Below are 20,004 nucleotides of genomic sequence, written 5' to 3'. Positions count from 1 at the left end.
TGAAAGAGTAGTTATGATGGGTATAGCGAGCTTCGTATACTTGTATCATAGTGTCCCCTTGATAGCATGCGCTGCTCTCTCACTAAATAATAAAAATATAATAAGTAATAACATAGGCACAATAACAAAGTGATTGGGACTCAGCTTTTATAGTGACAAAAGGAAATGTTGTAAGAAACTTTGTACGGCTTTATACAGATTCTGACATACAACACTGTGTTAATAATTATAATGGTTTTTAACAACGGGATTTGATCCTGTATTTTGTAGAAACGTATAATTTATGCGATTGGTTTCAGTATCTAATTGGTACTTATCAACACTATGATTCTAATAACGTAGTTAATTATCCTTTCTACTATAGGCACGAGGCCTGAAATTTTGGGGGTAGGGTCCAGTCGAATATATCCTAGTGCTCAACTGATACTTATTTCATCGACCCTGAAAGGATGATTGGCAAAGTCGACCATAGCGGGATTTGAACTCAGACTGTATACAGCCACAGAATGTCACTAAACATTCCCATCCGGCTTGCTAACGACTGCCTTCTCGCCGCATATTTGTACACAAAATTAACGATAATTATATTGCTATTCACCTTATTAAGAATTTATGTGTCACATCTAATTGGCTTTGCTCTTCATACGAAAATTAGAAAAAAACCACTGAATTATATTTTAATAGGATTATTTCAATAATCCCTTTTGCGATTTTACATTTTTCGTTATATCACACTTAAATTTTGATTTATCAAGATATCATTAGATACCTTGCCTTATTTGATATTTGCTTTCTATCTCCTCACTTTTTTCCTTGGTATTTTCTGTCTATTTTTATCGATTTATGTATCAATCAGTCTATCTTTCTATGTATCTATATCAGTTTATATATCTACGCATCCAGCTATCGATCAAACCATTAATTAATTAATCATTCAGTCAATAAATCACTCAATCACTCAATCAATCATTTAGTCAATTGATTTTCCTTCCTTTTCTTTCTTTATTCACCTGTTGGTTTGTCTGTCTGTCTATTTGTCTGTCCGTCTATCTGTCTGTCTCTGTCTGTCTGTCTGTCTGTCTGCCTGTCTGACTGTCTGTCTGACTGTCTCCCTCTCTCTTACCCTCTCCCCCCCCTCTCTCTCTCTCTCTCTATCTATCCATCTATCTATCTATCTATCTATCTATCTATTTATCTATCGAGATTTGTATTAATAGCAATAATTTCCAATCGAATATATTTCATACATTACTTTATACAATGAACTAAATATTTGTTCTGAATTAATATTTCACATTACATTATGTTCTTAAAACAGTTTTTACCCCTCATGATCTGAGTCAGCGTGAAGAGAAATGGTGAAACATTACAACAACGATTATAGAGAGTATTGTTTTGAGTTAGCAAGAAAGTAATTTCGTTTTTTTAGGGTGAAATAAAAGTCCTTTTGTTTCATTCAAAGAATGAACTTTAATCAATTAAATATTTTCCGTTTTGTTTGATGACCTTTTGTCATCTTTCTGGCAACTCCACGTTCATAGAACTTCTGGTCCTTATCAGCCAAAAACTGAAGCAAGTGATATTTCCGGTCTTCATTATTCTTGAAAGTTTTACCATTCCAACAATTTTGCAAATTTCGAAATAAATGGTAATCTGATGAAGCAAGGTCAGGGTATCACTTCCCAGCCAAGCTTCAATAATTTTTCCTGAGTTAGAAGAAAAGACGTGTGTGGTCTAGCGTTGTTATGGTGGAACACGATTCGTTTACGATTTGCCAATTGTGGCCGTTTGTCTTTGATTCCTTGCTCCAGTTTCATCAATTGTTGACAGTAAACATCTGAATTAATCGTTTGGTTCTTGGAAGCAGCTCAAAATACACAACACCTTTGTAATCCCACCTAATTGACAGCATGACCTTATTTTGATGTAATTCAGCTTTCTATGTGTTTTAAGCTGGTTCATTACGCTTCGACCATGATCGTTTTCGATTGAAGTTATTGTAGACAATCTATTTTTCATCCATGTTTCAAAACAAGGTCGATTTTATTGCGTGTGAGATGCATATCGCAAATATTGATTCATTGTGTTAAGTGGATCTCTTTCAATTTATGTGGAACCCAGATATCAAGCTTTTTAACGAGTCCAAGTCATTTTAAGTGATTTTCAATTGTTGTGTGTGATACATTTAACCTTTGTGCAATCTCTCACACAGTGATATGACAATCAGGTTCGATTATGATTTTGATTCGGTCATCATTGCCCTCAGTAGGTCGACCAGAACGTTGGTCATCTTTGAGTGAAAAATCTCCAGAACAGACTTTTTAAAACCATTTCTGACATGTGCGTGCTATTAAGCAGCCAAAACCATGAATTTTACATATCTCTTTGTGAGCCTCAGCAGCTTTCTTGCTTCCACGGAAATAAAAAGGAGAATATGGCGAAAATGTTCGTTTTTGCACTCCATGTTAAAATTGACACAGAACTAACAGCTGTAAATAAAAGCACACACAATTTGCTTCTAAAGTAAGCTAAAAATGACGGCTATCAAATGTAAAAAGGAAGAAATCATAACATTGACAAAAGTCATTAAAAAAATCGTAATTCTATTTGCGAAAATTACTTTCTTGCCAACCTAATGTGTCAACAGTTGTGCTACTAACTTGCATAACTAACTTCAACTAAATCACGTAACTACATTAACGTGTTATCTTAAACTTTTTTAAAGAATGCTCCAAATATTGCGGATTGAACATCACATAAAAGTGAATGATATCCATGTGTAGCTCAGGTAAATAGCCGTACATATGTATATACCTATGTGTGCATGTATGGATGTGTATGTGTTTATGCACACACACACACACACACACACACACACACACACACACACACACACACACACACACACACACACACACACACACACACACACACACATCTTACATGGCAAAATGCGAGCATGAAAAGTCATATTCTTAAGAATATAAACCTGGAAAAGTACAGGATAAGTTATCACATCTGTAAAAGCATAGGACAAGCTATTACTTCTAGGAAAGTAAAGAATAAGAGATTTTTTGCTTAAAATATTGCAGCAAAGAAGGCCAGTTCTTCTAATTTATCACTCTTTACAGTTTTCATCTTCTCAATTTATCATACAAAACTGTTCAGCTAATTTGTAAGTTTGTCTAATTAGTGACTTTTTTTCTGTATTTAAGGTAGTAAATTAGTCAAATTCTACTTAAATAAGTATAGTGTTATTTGTAAACTATAATAAAATAACTTTTAATATTCAAATTTTAAATTTAGTTGCAATATTTTAAGTAAAAAGTTTCTTATTCTTTACTTTATTAGAATTAATAGCTTGTCCTGTACTTTTCCAGGTTTATAATCTTAAGAATATGACATTTCATGCATGCATTTTTCCATGTAATCCATGATTTTACCAGACATTGCTGTTATAAGATAATTAATAATGTGTCAATTAATAATTTAAGATTTTACCTTATAAAATACTGAATGATAATATTTCAATTTTTCCATATAAGTGATGATAATATTTCAATTTTTTTTTTGTGCTTAATTTAAATATATGTTGTGATTGAATTATTTGATATTACCCATCCACACCAAATTAATGGCAGGGATTTTTACCATGTTTTTGGTTGTATCATGGCTCACTAAAAGTTACAAACAAGACCCCAAAGCCATCAGTTACCAGGCTCACCTTAAGTAACCTAATTTTGCAATATTAGGAGGTCACAGAAATTCATTGAACGAAAGAAAAATTCCAATGATTCTGGGATTCATTTTTTGCGAACCAAAATAAGGGATTTGCAGCATATTAGGTGGTCAGGGTACTTGATTTCACGCAAAAAATCAATTTGTTTTTCTTAGTGAAATCGTGCGAGTGTCAATATAGAAATTGACCATAATGTTGTTGTTATTTAGCCTCAAATAAATCCTGATACTGCAAAGGTATCATCAAAGACATTCAAGCCGTCTTTTTAGGGATAATCTGAGACATTACATACTATGGGCATGTGATTTAGGTAGGGGGATACTTTGCCTGCTATTTTTAGCGTCTCGAGCGACCAGGTAGAGGCTCTTTCATTGGTTCGATTGCGTGATGAGATTTTATTACACATATATGTAATATGTATATATATCATCGGCAGAAGTTAAAGAGTAAGTCAAAAGCTGAGAGTTTCGTGTATTGGCACTTATCAAACACGAATTTGTCCACTGTAATTTCTGACGAAATAACTTCTAAAATGCAAAATTTTGTCAAAAACGTTAAGAGTAAACCCTGTTCTATGTGATACATTCTACCAGTATCGGAAGTTTGAAAGGTTTTAGTTTAAAAAAAATAAATAATCTGTACGTCTAATTGAAACAAATCCGAAATGGATGAAAGGAAAAGTCGACCTCGGCGGAATTTGAATTCAGAATGTAAAGACAGACGAAATACCGCTTCTAAAATACAAAATGTTGTCAAAGACATTCTATATGACATATTCTACCAGTGTTGGAAGTTTGAAAGTGTTTATTTAAAAATAATTAGTTAAATAATCTGAAAGACAAAGTCGACCTCGGCGAAATTTGAACTCAAAAAGCGTAACGACTGACGAAATACTGTTCAGCATTTCACCCGGCGTGCTAACGTTTATGCCAGGTCACCGCCTTAGAAATTAAGCATTGATTTTAGAAATATATTCTTTATTCTTATAGCTGAAGCGTTACCCACTTACTTACTGACATGAAATTTCGTAATATTTTACCTCATAACTCTTCTTGTACTAAATTTTGTTCAATGCGACTGGTGATTCTGAATTTCTCATGCATTTTTCTATCATTTAAGTCTAAGAAAGGTATAGTTTTAACTCAAAAGTAAAAAGTTTATGTTAATTGAAGGTGAATAGGTGCCTTACTGCCCCCCTTGAGGTCACAGAAATTTTGATGTAACTGTTTTTCTACTGAACCAAATCTCAAACTATTTATGCCAAAGTGTAGGGGAGGTGGTGTCTTCTTTAAAACTGTTAACGGTTGCAATTTAGTCGAGAACGGATTTAATGGTGAAGGTTGGAAGCTGATGCGATTGACGAAATGGTGGACTTCAGAATATATTCAACCACACTACCGTGGTTGAATGATATATATACATACATATATGTATTAGATTAATATATGCGTTGATAGGGAATCGCTTTTACGAAGCATATTCATATATTCAGAAACTTTGGAAAATCCTTTTCTAGAAATTCTTTTACTTCCTGCACCGTATATGAATGCTTGACATTCCTCGTTCGTCCTTCTGTTTTGGTGTGTTTGTGTTTGATTTGAATGAACTAGTACATATGTATGCATACACCCTCATATACATATATGTACACCTCACCCACCCCCTGACAAATATAAACAGATAGACAGATAGATAAATATACATACATATATAGAAATGTACATATACAGACATTTTAGAAAATTGCTGATACATATTTCGGTTTCACTACATTTAACAGACACATTTCACGCCTAACAATTTTTTTACAGATCAACTGAAGTGCAAAACTTTTAACAACTTAAGCTACGTCCTAATCAGTGAATGACATTCTCTTTACATGTGTTTTTTAAAGGAGAGAGACAAAACGTAGAAATTTTAAAAATTGATAACCAGTAAAGAGTTTTCGTGTAAGGCTATGGTATCATTGAAACTCTTCCCTTTCTGGATGTAGAACTCGGCTTCACTGAGATGGGAAATATAAGAATCAATATTTACAAGCAAGACCATAAACATATACATCCTTTCATTACATATCAGTCCTTCCCACCACTTCCAAGTCCGACTACATAGTTCATTCAAATCAAACACAAACACACCGAAAAAGGAGATCGAATGAGGTATGTCAAATATTAATATAAAGTGCAGGAAGTCAAAAGTTTCTAGAGAATCATTTTCCAAAGTTTCTGAATATATGAATATGTTGGTAAAAGCGAAGCTTACGGTAATTCGCTATCAATGCACATACTAATCAATATCGTGTAAAACCTGGTTCAATATATGAAGGATTCCAAAAGATAATTTCTATCAAGAAAGCTATTGGTTAGAGTAATGAAGTAGTATTTAGAATTTCACTGTTTTAGCTTTGCTGGAAAAGGTTTAGAATTGGGTTGACTCAGGCCTTATGCTAAAACGTGAAACCGACAATTAAAAAAATTATAGTATCAATACTAAATAATCGTAAGCCTACTTTACTAAATGAATTTATTAGAAGTTACTTTTTTGATCTAATTCATATTTATAAGGCGTGACAGTGTAAGACCATTATCTACTTTTATAATCCTGTACAGACGAGCTATTGATCTATAATGGGCGCGAAGTTACATGTTATATATTCTAGGTTAAGTGAATCTAGGATATAGTACAGTAATCCCTTGCCATATCGCGGTTCACCTATTGTGGTCTATTATTTAAGCTTACGTCGATTCCCCTCTGGTGTTGTTTTGCATTTATAATAAAATAAATATATACAAATTATATAAATAATAAAAAAAATGTACAGTACTGTTTCTACTTCGTGGATTTTCACCTATCGTGGAGGGTTTTGGAACACAACACCCGCTGTAGTCGAGGGATTACTGTAGTGAAATATACTTAACTTGTATTTAGAAAGTCTGATTAACCTACACATATGATTATTATAATAATTAGCTTGGTTGTTTTCAAGAGTAAATTATAGAGTAGGGTTAAATAGTATACTCTTTCTACTTTTAGGGCAATGGCGACATGTTTAGCTTCTAAGGTTACGCTGTTTTATGTTTTAATACCACAATCATTGAATAGATTGCTTTCTGATATACTCTCTTGCATGTGTTTCTCATTATGCCATAAAGATTTTTGTCTTATACAATGCTACAAGGATTTTCCAACAATTTCGTAGAAATGATAGCATTTTCAAACTTTGTACTTAGATTTTAATGTCTTGTAACATAGCATCATGTCGGCACAACGCTTGTGGGTGAAATTGGATAGATTGAAGTAGTTAACTGAACACGCGCCTGTTGTCAGATGAGTTTACAATGATTATGAAGAGATGAAATTTCCTCGGAAGAACCCTTCATATACTTACGTATACAAACATTGGCGCAGGCGTAGCTGTGTGGCAAGAAACCTGCTTCCCAAACATATGGTTCCCGGTTCAGTCCCACTGCGTGGCACCTTCGCAAACGTCTTGTACTATACCTTCGGGCCGACCGACGCCGTGTGAGTGTATTTGGTCAGCGGAGACGGAAAGAACCCATCGTATACGTATATATATATATATATATATATATATATATATATATATATATATATATATATATATATATATATATATATATATATATATATATATATATATATATATATATATGTGTGTGTGTATGTGTGTGTGTGTGTGTGTGTGTGTGTGTGTCTGTTTGCCTTTGTGTCTGTATATCACACCACCGCGTGATAACCAGTGTTAGTGTTTTTACGTCCCCGTAACTTAGACGTTCGGAAAAAGAGACCAGTATTATAAATACCAGGCTTTAAAAAAATAAGTAATGCTGTCGATTTATTCGACTAAATATTCTTCAAGGTTGTGTCCCAGCATGGCCCAGATTAAAACCACAGCCATTACCAAATATTTTTAATGACATAAAACGATCCGTATCATTATACACGGTATATTGTACTTGACATTAACGTCACGGTATAAGCGTCAATATATAATAATACGTTATATGGAGTAACTTTACATTAAGGAGTGGAACGTACCATTTCCTGTAATTCAGACTGACTCATAGTTTTAGGAAACAAATTAGAAAAGGCTTTGTCCAGCGAGGGAGATAACTAAGAACAGTCACTTTCACTCACAAGGTTCGCACTTGTGAACAGCCATCCCCGCCCAGATAGTGGTGAGTACAGATATGGCACGGGGCCGAGAACGCCGGAGGTTTCCACTGTCACAAACTCGATCATAATGTAGAAAATAAATTGCTCCCGTTAGTGACGCACATAGACACGTGCATCAACAGAGAAGGAGAGAGAGAGAGAGAGAGTGAGGAGGAGGAAGTGAAAGAGATAGAGAGGAAGAAAGAGAGAGAGAGAGAGAGAGGGAGAGAGAGAGAGAGAGAAAGAGAGAGAGAGAGAGAGAGAGAGAGAGAGATACACACAAGTATATTTCTAAGGCATTCGTCAATCAGTGTTAATCTTGTAATTCGTCTTGGAATGTCCATCTCAAAGGTGCAGCTCAGGGAATTTTGTTATGGTGGAAGTGTAAGAGTTGTTCATTCATGCATGTTATGCTCTCCACGCTATGGAGAAGGAGTGGCTGGAACGCTTTTGTTCAGTTGGTATCGCATTGATATTTTTCTTCGTGAACCTGAATGAATGAGAAGTAAAATTGGCCCCGTCAGTATTTGATCTCAGAACACAGAGAAACGGAGGAAATTCTGAAAACCAGCGATCCTATCTCTCCCTCACACATACCCACACACAACCACACACACGCACCGAACACACACATACACACGCGCACACCCACACATGTTTGAATGTGTGCATAAGTAACTGTGCGTGTACATAAGTATATTAATGTAATAGTGTACACAACCTTGTATTATGCATGTCTATACATAATACATGTCATTAGGCCGTATGAACTATTGTACTGAACGATTACATATTTTTATACTTACGAAATATGTTTTCTGTTTGAAAAGATACATTAAGTTTAGATTAAAGGCAATGAAAAAAATTTCTTCACATTCCCTTATGCAATGGAAAGGAAATATTTATTGCATAATAGTGAAAACATTTTTTTCTATGGATTTTTGATTTTTCTCGATATATAGAGCTTTGTTATATTCAAATCTACTTTACAGCTTTATGTGTTATTACATCCTCTCTTACTCGCTTTCTTTCTCTTTCTTTTTTTCTTCCTTCCATTCATATTTCGACTTATGGCGCCACTTGTTTCGCATCAGCTTCTTTGATATTGTTCTATATGCATCTAATTCATTTTTGCGTTAATCAGCAGTGACATTGTCATTGTGATGATGATGATAGTCATGACCATGGACCTGGTATCTTCATGATAACAATGATAATGATGATGATGATGATGATCGTCATCATCGTCGTCACCTCTTCTCTTCTTCTTCTTCTTCTTGTTCTTCTTCTTCTTGTTCTTCTTCTTCTTGTTCTTCTTCTTCTTGTTCTTCTTCTTCTTGTTCTTCTTCATGTTCTCCACTTCTTCTCCTTCTTCTTCTTCTCCTCCTCCTCCTCCTCCTCCTCCTCCTCCCCTTCCTCTTCCTCTCTCATCTTTTCTTTCGCTTATAAGATCACCACCATCATAATGCATATGTACTTTTAAGCACAATTTGAACAACAATCAATTTATGATAGCGATATTTCGTTTATACGTATGAAAGTATTTATGTATGCATGCACGTGTATATATATATATATATATATATATATATATATATATATATATATATATATCTTGTGATGTTGACAGGATTTTGTGTAACGTTTAAATAAAGCACTTCACCGCAAGTCGCATCTTTAACATATATAACTTTAAGTTAAGCGACCAAAAGCTTCAAAATTTCTGATGACAGTATAAACAAGTAAAGCTTAAAGAAAAGTGTGTTTTAGATATTTATTTGTTTCTTATTAAGAAGAATGGGAAAATAGACAACAGTATTCAATATTAAGACTATCCATCCTGGTAGAATCGTTTGAACATCGGAAAAAATGCTTGGCGGCAATTCGTCCATCTTTACGCTCTGAGTTCAAATTCCGCCGAGGTCGACTTCGTCATTCATGCTATCGGGTTCTATAAAATAATTGTCAGCTAAGCGTTGGGGGGGGGGGCACTTAGATCGACTTACCCCTCCTCTAAAATTGCTGGCCGCGTAGCAAACTTTGAAATCAATATTAAGACTATTTATATGTTATATTTTGCGTTATTAATATAGATCCGGTTATTAATCTACCTTGATAGTTATATTTTGTGGGATGATTCTGTTGTTAATTAGCGTTTTAGTAAAAATCTATTCGTTGTCTACGATCTGATGTTTGGCGATTTATTCTAGTTTTAGTTGCATTGCGAAATGCTGCGCACTTGTTCAACTTGTATATATAATATAATATTTAGTGTCATATAGTTATACGATTTCAAATTTGGAGTTGGTCCCAATATATAACACTGGCTGCATTCTGTTTGTTTGTAAGCCCTTACATTTTGTAGATTCAGTAGAATTTTAATCGTCCTGAACTTGTCATATATTATTAATCTTGCAGTCCTGACGGTAATTCCTATGCACTGTTTAGCAACTTTATTTTGGCATCATACTTACCTGTTTGAAATAGCAGCGAGGAAGAATATGCTACGTAGATATCAATTAGTCTAGAATTTATACATAGTGCACGCGTTCCATATAGAGACTAGGTAGCGTCTGTGCGTATTTTCATTGATCTAACTATGAGTAATATGTATTAGCTTATTGGAGTGTGCTGCCAGGAAGTGACTGATATTCTACAAAAATAAATGGAGTGATCTACGATAACTGAACCCGTAAAATATTAAATACTGTTTCTTGTAAGTGAAGTTTATAGATAAACTATAAACCATGCAAGTCTTCAAGTATTATCCTTGGATAAAGCGTGAAGCCCCAAAGTGCACCAAAATGCATTAAACAATCGTGGCATAAATACAGAACAAGAAGTGTGCGCATGTACACATCAGAAATCCACTGTATTATAACAAAAAATGTTTCTTTAATGTTTTCGTGGGTAAATGTATTCATCCTATAATATTTTCATTAATCAATACTCTTGTTATGAAAGGCTACACGTGTAACAATTCTTCCAGTCCATAAATCAGGTTATATTTGTTTGGCAATAGTTATGCTGTAGAAGATTGCTAATATGGACATAATTGTAATACACACATTCACTCAGATATGCAGTAACATACAACGTAGATTATATACATGTTTGTATGTACGTGTTTCTATGTACTACCCGTAAAATAATGCTTTACATTCCTTCTGTCAATGAGGCCTTTGGTACTATGCGAACTTTCCGCAATTCCGTATTTCAGTATTTTAAATTTGCTGTTTAGATTAGTCTTTGAATACGTAGTGCCCGATACCAAATTAATACCAACAGTTACTTGTTTATACAGAATATTATGTAAGGTGATTATAACTTTAAATATTCAAGCCAGGTTACCTAGGTTGATGAATTAAATTGCCAAACAAATATAACCTGCTTTATGGACAGGAAGAATCGTTACATGTGTAGTATTTCATAACGAAAGCGTTGGATAATGGAAATAATATAGGATGAATATCTTTACCTTGAAAACATTAAAGAACGAATTCTTTTACTAATACAAGTGGATTTCTGATGTGTACTCACGCATACTTTTTGTTCTGTATGTATGCTACGATTGTTTAATGCACTTTGGTGCTCTACTCTTGCCGCATTCGGTATCTTCATGTTTTATTATATATACACACTTTGAAAAACACGAAGAAATCGTCTTTAACACCGAAACATTAGTTGTTACTTCAATTATACTGTATATAAAAATATATCATTTTGATGATAATTTTGAGGTCACGTGCATGTTTTTGACTCTTAATTAAAATTTATTGTTTTAATCTAGGCAGACAGTGCACTTTTGTGTAATTTTATTTTATGTCAGAGTATTGCTAAAGAACTTTGATTCTAATTTCTATTTTAAACATAGTTATTCGTGTTACTTTACTGTTTCGTTTACCTCATGTATGCTATAATGAGAAAACTTACAAAAAATAAGTTAATGTTGGAAAATTGTAATGTAATATAAGACTTCTCAGAATTTTCATACAAGCTATTGAAATATTAGAAATGGTGTTGTATAATTTGAGTAAGAAAGAAACTAATAGTTAGAGATAGATATATAGAAAATAAAAAAGAAAGGAAGAGTAATTTATAGAATTTACTCTTCCTAGTATTTCGATATTTTGGGGATGTCTTTTTTTTTCAGGCAATTATTTTTAGATAACCCACAAACAATGCAAAACTTAAGTATTATCCTTAAAAACATGTTCAAAATAGTTGTGCCGTAAAAGATTGCTAATATGAGGATAATTGGAATACAGAAACTCACACACATATACCACACATGGAAACACACGTGTGTATAAAAATCTATCTATCTATCTATCTATCTATCTATCTATCTATCTATCTATCTATCTATCTATCTATCTATCTATCTATCTATCTATCTATCTATATATATATATATATATATATATATATATATATGTAAAAAGGTTGAATTATATTTCATCCTTAACTTTGAAGGGTTCCAAAACGCGATTTCTAATAAAGATTCTTCATATTTGGGTGGTAGCTTACTGGCGTAATACTTGTATATGGAGTGTTATGAGAATTTATGGAAAGCTATCCCATAGAACTCAACAAAATTGTTAAAGATGGAGAAGAGATGTTAAAATTTAAAATGTCAACATCTCTTCTTCATTTTTAACAATTTTGTCGAGTTCTATGGGACACCTTTCTATAAATTCTCATAACACACTATATATATATATATATATATATATATATATATATATATATATATATATATATATATATATATATATATATACATACATACATGCATACACACACACACACACACGCACACACACACACACACACACACACACACACACACACACACACACACACACACACATATTAAGATAAGTGCTTCTTTTTGTTTTAACTCTTATTTCTTGGAATACTGGTGCTGATTAATGCCCTCAGTCACTTTAGTATATATTTCTGCCTTTCAGTTGTAAAACTGCTAACAAGCCGCCACCCTCATTATTTATAATTTTCACTTTTACCATTTACTAAATCATCTTATGATTTCTACGATAATTTTATAACCTGGTGAGTTGAAATAATTTTATAAACAAGGCAAGCTGAGTTTAACCCAAGGCGCTACATGAGTAATAATATAAATGCGACGAGTAATGATATAAATGTGACGAGCAATAATATAAATGCGAAATCGTGATGAATTTGTTTCTACAACGGTGGCTGGAGGACAAAATTTCATAAAATATTTGACTAATTTTATCTTCATGTTTAGAAAGTCACAAAAATAGGGTTCAATCAAACAAACCGTTTTGATACAATTTTAATATTATTAAAAGAATGTAAAATGGCGAGCAAGTGGAATCGTCAGCACGCTGGGTATGCTTATTCGTCCGTCTATAGGTTCTGAGTTGAGATACCACTGACGTTGATTTTGAACTCCATCCTTTCGAGGAAAAAATTGTAGCCAAGAACAGCTGTACAAATTGGAACATGAAAGCGGTGTCCACTACTAGACGACATGAATGACTGTGAGTGCACAGTAAACCTTGCAGAATAGAAAAATCACTCAGACATCATCAACAACAGTGATATGAGACCGGACACTACTCTCATCTCACTTGTATGAACACAAGTGCTTCTGACTGAAACCACTGTGTCTCATGAAAAGAGAATAGAAAAAAACCACATCTACAAAACTGAAAATTATGGCAGCTTAGCCATCACATTGAGAAAATGTGGTTTACAAATATGAATCCTTGACATAGAGGTACGAGAGTTTTCGGGGATAAATAACCGTATGATTTCATAAAACAGCTCTGAATTTCTGCATGTAAAAGAACGAAAGCTCTTACGGCATGGCGGAAGCAGCTGAGAATTCTTACAACTGTACTTAATTACAGTGGAATAGGAGTTAATAAAAGAACGCATAATTTATCTATTTCTTTATTCACTGGGAAAAGATAGTACTTAGAATTCACAGATAAGATTGTCATGAAAAACCATCGCACTTATGTTTGGAATACATAGTAGAAAATAGCATAAACAAAATTAAATACTGTTGCCAGATATATCTTTGTAGGTGTTAATATTATCAATACTCTTTAGTGAAGACTCTACAGTCATCTGGCGTTTTAAACTGAACTGCTGATCTGGTTATTACAACTCAGATGCCTTGATTCTGGCGTAACTCAACCGTCCAAGAGGACTGTGATGCTGACTGTTGCAGATTGGCTCCGTTAGAGCGTAAGGAGTTTAAGGGCGAAACAGTTTTATGCAGAAGCTTCCCTGAACCCTTTTTGCTCTTCAGCTTTCCCCAGGATTTCTTATTAGCTTTAGCTTTGATGGTATCTAATAGAATTATCTTTTCTTATTGTCATTTCGTTTAACTCATAAGCGTTTAAGTTACGCAAATTACCTTGGGCCATAAATATTTTACTACTATTTTTTCATATGCTTAGATATCTTTATTGGTGATAGGAAAATCTTGTGCTGATGATGTCTATTAATGCAAAAACACGTGTCAATGCCAGTCTATGTGTATCCGGTGATTGAGACTGTCTTTCCATTAGTGGCATATAGATTTCCGAGAATGATCTTTATTCTTGTTGATTTGATGCCAATTGCCACAAAACATGTGTTCAGCGTCCTCTCGATGTTAATTTCAGTATGTGAAGAATTTACTTTGTATAATACTTGATAAGATTTTAATAAACACACACACACACACACACACGCGTAGAAGCTACAAGTTTCATAGTACAACTCCTAGTGTGATCTGAAAGTAATGTTGGATACGAGTATTTTTATAGACATCGAATGATATTTTATATCTGTTATACAGAATGGTTATATGCAATACATCAAATATTTTTGCTTCCATCTTCTTAATATCATGATTTATTCTATGTTCAATATATGAAATGTCAGTCACCTGGTTTATACAGTATATTTCAGTCATTAATAAATACAAGTAAAGAACGAAAGACTTTTTACTCATGTAACCGTTTTTAGTTTTGGTCTGTATGGCTTGTGTCTTTAGACCTTTTCTTTCTTCTTTTCTTTTTATGTTGTGCTGTTTTTATCTTCCCTTTGTTTGCCTTCAATATATATCAATATTTTCTATTCCATCATTTGCTTCGATGCTGTTAGTGGAATATAGTCTTTAAGAGGCATTTGGACACGTTCTCGAAGCTGAAGATAACTAAATTCTTTCGTGTCACCAACCCCAGAAGACTGCTTCCTCTGACTAAGAGAGGAAAACAACATAGCAACGAGAAATTCACTTATTCATGTTTATGCATTTTAATTTCAGTTAAACTAGTTGATAATCGGCGTTTGTGGATATTGATATAACTAGGTCGATAGTAATCTCACTATATAAGCGCATAATTTGGTTCTTAATGAAATATTGAGCTAAATCTGGTATAAGCTGATTACAATAGGTTAACGGATATGCTCAATTTAGAAGCTTTGCTGTATAACATTTCTCTCTGAGAGACACAATCATAAACAACTGTTATGCCGTCCGTTCCCAATAGGCAGCTCAAATCTCGGATGTACAGTAATTATTGGGATCTGGTATGGTAAGGACGCTAATATGGCTGCCCTTTCTCCTACAGGGTAAGTAGGAAAATGATCTGCGACGTTAATGTCCTTTTTCAGAAATTTTATGAACCAAAACTGAAATTATTAACATGAAAGTAGAATTTACATTCGATTCTGTTCCTATTATATATTATGTTCATTAAAATCAATCACTTTCCCATACCGCTTCATACTCGGTCATTCAAGCACACTACCCGCTCTTTCGCATGTCTTCATTTAAACATGTACATCTTTAAACTGCATCCGTAAATTCGTACATATAAGGCGTACGCATTTTGAAGCAAATACAACAATGCGCAATGATATTTACACGTGCATTATATTCAAAACTTCATTTACGGTTTCAGACATACACATACTCAGTTGGATATATATATATATATATATATATATATATATATATATATATATATATATATATATATATATATACAAATATATACATATATATATATATATATATATATATATATATATATATACATATATACATATATATATATATATATACATATATACATACATACATATATATATATATATATATATATATATATATATATATATATATATATATATATATATGTGTGTGTGTGTGTGTGTGTGTGTGTGTGTATATATATATATACACATATATAAATGTTTATATAAGTACAAATAGAGATGTACAAATATAGATAAGTATCTTCCCCCTCTCTCTCTTTATGTATACATCTATACATAAATTTATATATGTGTATATATATGTATATGTTTGTGCTTGGGAATATATATATATGTTAATGCTTGCATATATATATATATATATATATATATATATATATATATATATATATATATATATATATACACATACATACATACATACACACACACACATACACACACACACACATATATATATCCTTTCTTTATTCTTTCATTTGTTTCACTCATTTGACTGCGGCCATACTAGAGCACCGTCTTTTAGTTGAACAACATATATATATATATATATATATATATATATATATATATATATATATATATATATATATATATATATATATATATATATATATATATATATATATATATATATGTATGTATATATCTTTCTTGGCTTGGCTTGACTAAAGAAAATTAGGAAAGCTGTTGTCCACGTCCTCTGCACGCTAGTTCATGGCTGATAAGGCCGATGTGGTATCGACATATCCGATTACAGTGATGATAGAGGTATGATTGTTCAAGGTCTGATGATGCAGCTGCATTGTTTCTTCACCTCTGACGTTTGTCTTCAAAGGAGGCACTGCGAGAGATTTCAAAGGAGGAAACAGCATCACTGACGGCATGGCGCCAAGTGGCGCCGTCAGCTGCTAGACACAGCCTTGCTTCACGCCGTTGTTGGTGTGGATGGCTCTGATATGTTACTATTCAGGCGGACCTGTTCTTGTTGGTCTTCTTGAAGCTGGGTGATCATGGTTTGAATTTTGGGGGAAAGCCGAGTCGGTTTAGGATCTGCTACAGCCTTTTTCTGCTCATAGTGTCGAACGCTGTTGTTAGATGGACAAATGTTGCTTAAAGTTCTGTTTTCCTCCCGGCACTTTTCTTGGAGCTGCCTGAGAACGAAAACCATATCTGTTGTGCCCCTGTTGGCTCTGAAACCACATAGGTTCTCTTGTAGATGATTTTCGGCGATGGAGAGAACAATCCTGTTGAGGAGTAAACTCCCTAGAACTTTTTCTGCACTAGAAAGCAGTGTGATCCGCCGGTAGTTTGAGCTGTCTGACATTTCCCCTTTGTTTTTGTACAGTGTGATGATGACAGCATCGCAGAGATCTCGTAGCAGCTTGCTCCGTTCCCAGCATGCAACAAAGAGCACGTGGAGTTTAGTATGTAAGACAGAATCCCCATGCTTCCATATCTCTGGTGGTATGGTGGTATGCCATCGACTCCTGTTCCCTTTCTACTCTTCAACCAGCCAATGGCAACTGTAGTCTCTTCTAGTGATGGAGACTCATCGGGTTCCATTCTGACTAGTAATTGCTTGATGGGGAGGATTGCATTTTCCTGGACAACTCAGTTTGCTCTGAAGAGAGACTAAATGTATTCCGACCAGTGGTTGAGGATGGATGCTTGTCTGCGAGAAGCGCCTGGCCGTCTGAGCTGCGCAGGAGACTATGGACTTGATGTGTTGGGCAGTAAAATGCCTTGAGAGTTTCGTAGAAGGTTAGTCCACCACTCGCACTGGACTTCACGGAGTTTGTGCTGCAGGCTTGGTGAAAGGCCGCTTTCTTCTCGGGTCAGCATGGTTGTGCCAGGTGTAATTGGTGGGGAGAACTTTCCTTCTTTACCAATTCTTGGATTAGTACATCCTTGTTATGTTTCTTCGTAAACCCAAGGATTTCTGCAGAGGTCTGTAGGCTGGCGGTTTTCAGTTGTTTCTACAGGATTTCTGGAGAGGGATCTGAGGGGGCAATTGGATTAATCAAGCTTTCCCTGTACGCCTGGCTGGAAGTTTACTTTCCCTTCGTTTAGCTGCAGACCGCTAGGTTTGATTTTCTTGTTGGCCGATCCTCTCTTTTTGGGTTTGGGCTTGAATGGGGTTTGAGTTTGCAAAAGACTATCGATGGTCATTATGGTATTCTGCGCTAGACATCACTCTGGTTTGCGTAACGTCATACTGGTGCACTAGAACGTAGTCAGGGAACTACCAGTGATTTGACCGGGGATGCATCCAAGTTGTTTTCAGACGCTCTTTGCTGGAAAATGGTAATGGTGATGACGAGCTGATTTTCAATGCAAAACGCATGCAACAGGCGCCCATCGTCGTTGCAGTTCCCAACCACATGATTTCTGAGGAGTCCTATCCAGGTTTCCGAATCTCGACCCACTCTGGCGTTGAAATTTCCTAGGATTATGACATTATAATCGACGGGAGTTCCCTGATAGATTCTGCACAGGTCTGAGTAGAACTTGTCCTTCTCTGCTGGGTCTGCTTGGAGAGTCGGGGAGTAAACAGTAAAGATCGTGACATGCTGCTTGTTTTTCAGAGGGAGGCACATGAAAATAATGCGGTCAAAGTGGCCTTCTGGTAGGGTTTCCAGCTTGGGTGCGATTGAATTCTTTATCATGAAGCCGAAACCTGAAAGAGTCATTCTGATGGGAATTTGCCTGACCAATATATAGGGTGTATTCGGCACCATGCTCTTTCAGGATGCCTTCGTTTGGGAACCGGACATCGCTAAGGACTGCAATTAGTGTACATTTTACTGATGATTGTATGATTGGCTTTAATTCCATTATATGGATTTATTTCACTTCCCGAAACATTAAATGACTAAATCCATGCAGAAATGTGTATCTCGTTGTGTTATGTTTGGAATTTCTGTGCATCGCTTCCTTCAATGACTGTTGGTATTCATCTTAAAACTCACTTTTCTTCACCTTTACAGAATAATTTTCTACATAGTTTTAGAATCTTAAATTTGTAAGAAGCATGAAATTATGAAATCCAAACCAAGCATCAGCCGTGTGCTTAAAGAAAAGATCATGAGTTGTACATTCCAATTTGTATACACTGATTGCTTCTAGCTATGCGCGATATGCTAATTGCATTGATTGTCCTTAATTATGGAGGAAAAATTTAATATATCTGTTTTCTGTGTAATGGTAGAATTGCTTCTTGAAAGCAATTGTCATACAACTCCATAGTCGATTACATGTACTCAAGTACTATTTTATGAATTCAGATAGGATTAATGTTGCCGGCGGTGGGATTTCTTGTTCCTAGTTATTCTATAACAGCAAGAGTAACTTTTACTCGCACTCCTAGAATTCCTCCCCTTTATGAAGCATCGTTGATACACATTTTAATATTTTACTATTTCCTTGATTTGGATTCTGACATTATATGGCATATCACAGAATTTGTGTTTAACATTACTGAGGCAGGCAGTAGATTGGCAGAATTACTAGAGCGTAAGGAAAAAAATGTTTTGCTCTATTTAGTTACACTTTGGCATAAAATATCGTATCAGGTTACTGTCATGTACGACCTGAGATAAATTCCCACCGAGGTCAACATTGCTTTTCATCCTTTCAGGATCGATTAAATATAGCACATGTCAAAATCTATGCTCCATATAATCCACCCTACTCCAACACTAAAAATGAATCCTTGTGTTTATATCAAAAATCAATATCATTATGATTACATCTAGTCGCTTTGCCATAGCTATATGGTCAAGCAATTTGTCAGATATATCCAAATGGATTTTAAAACAAGCCACTCTTTATACCTGATTATCTATCGTTTTAATCTATTATTATTATTATTATTATTATTATTATTATTATTATTATTATTATTATTATTATTATTATTATCATCATCATTAATGTCACTATGTGTCTATCTTGGCAGAGTTCCAGAGGTTACAATTTAGAATAAGCTCTACAAACATGGAAAATCACGATCAACTGGATTTATCCAAAAATCA

General features: G+C 34.3%; 1 protein-coding gene across 6 annotated transcripts in view; it reads left to right on the top strand.

Moving 5' to 3' along the window:
• Positions 1-20,004, top strand: part of LOC106879694 (neuronal acetylcholine receptor subunit alpha-10) — a 246,874-nt gene that overhangs the window by 90,492 nt on the left and 136,378 nt on the right. The window contains exon 1 of one of the 6 annotated variants that reach the window (XM_052969797.2): positions 15,361-15,538. The exons of 4 other annotated variants lie outside the window; for them this stretch is intronic. In XM_052969797.2, the coding sequence (XP_052825757.1) occupies positions 15,499-15,538 (40 nt within the window). In that variant the 5' untranslated portion in view covers positions 15,361-15,498. Of the gene's footprint in view, positions 1-15,360; positions 15,539-20,004 lie in introns of those variants that run through there. One more of the 6 variants, XM_052969813.2, reaches the window with a different exon arrangement.

This window comes from Octopus bimaculoides, chromosome 1 (genome assembly GCF_046866305.1).
Source record: "Octopus bimaculoides isolate indiv1 chromosome 1, ASM4686630v1, whole genome shotgun sequence".
Lineage (NCBI taxonomy): Eukaryota > Metazoa > Mollusca > Cephalopoda > Octopoda > Octopodidae > Octopus > Octopus bimaculoides.
This window is presented reverse-complemented; position numbering and strand designations above follow the sequence as displayed.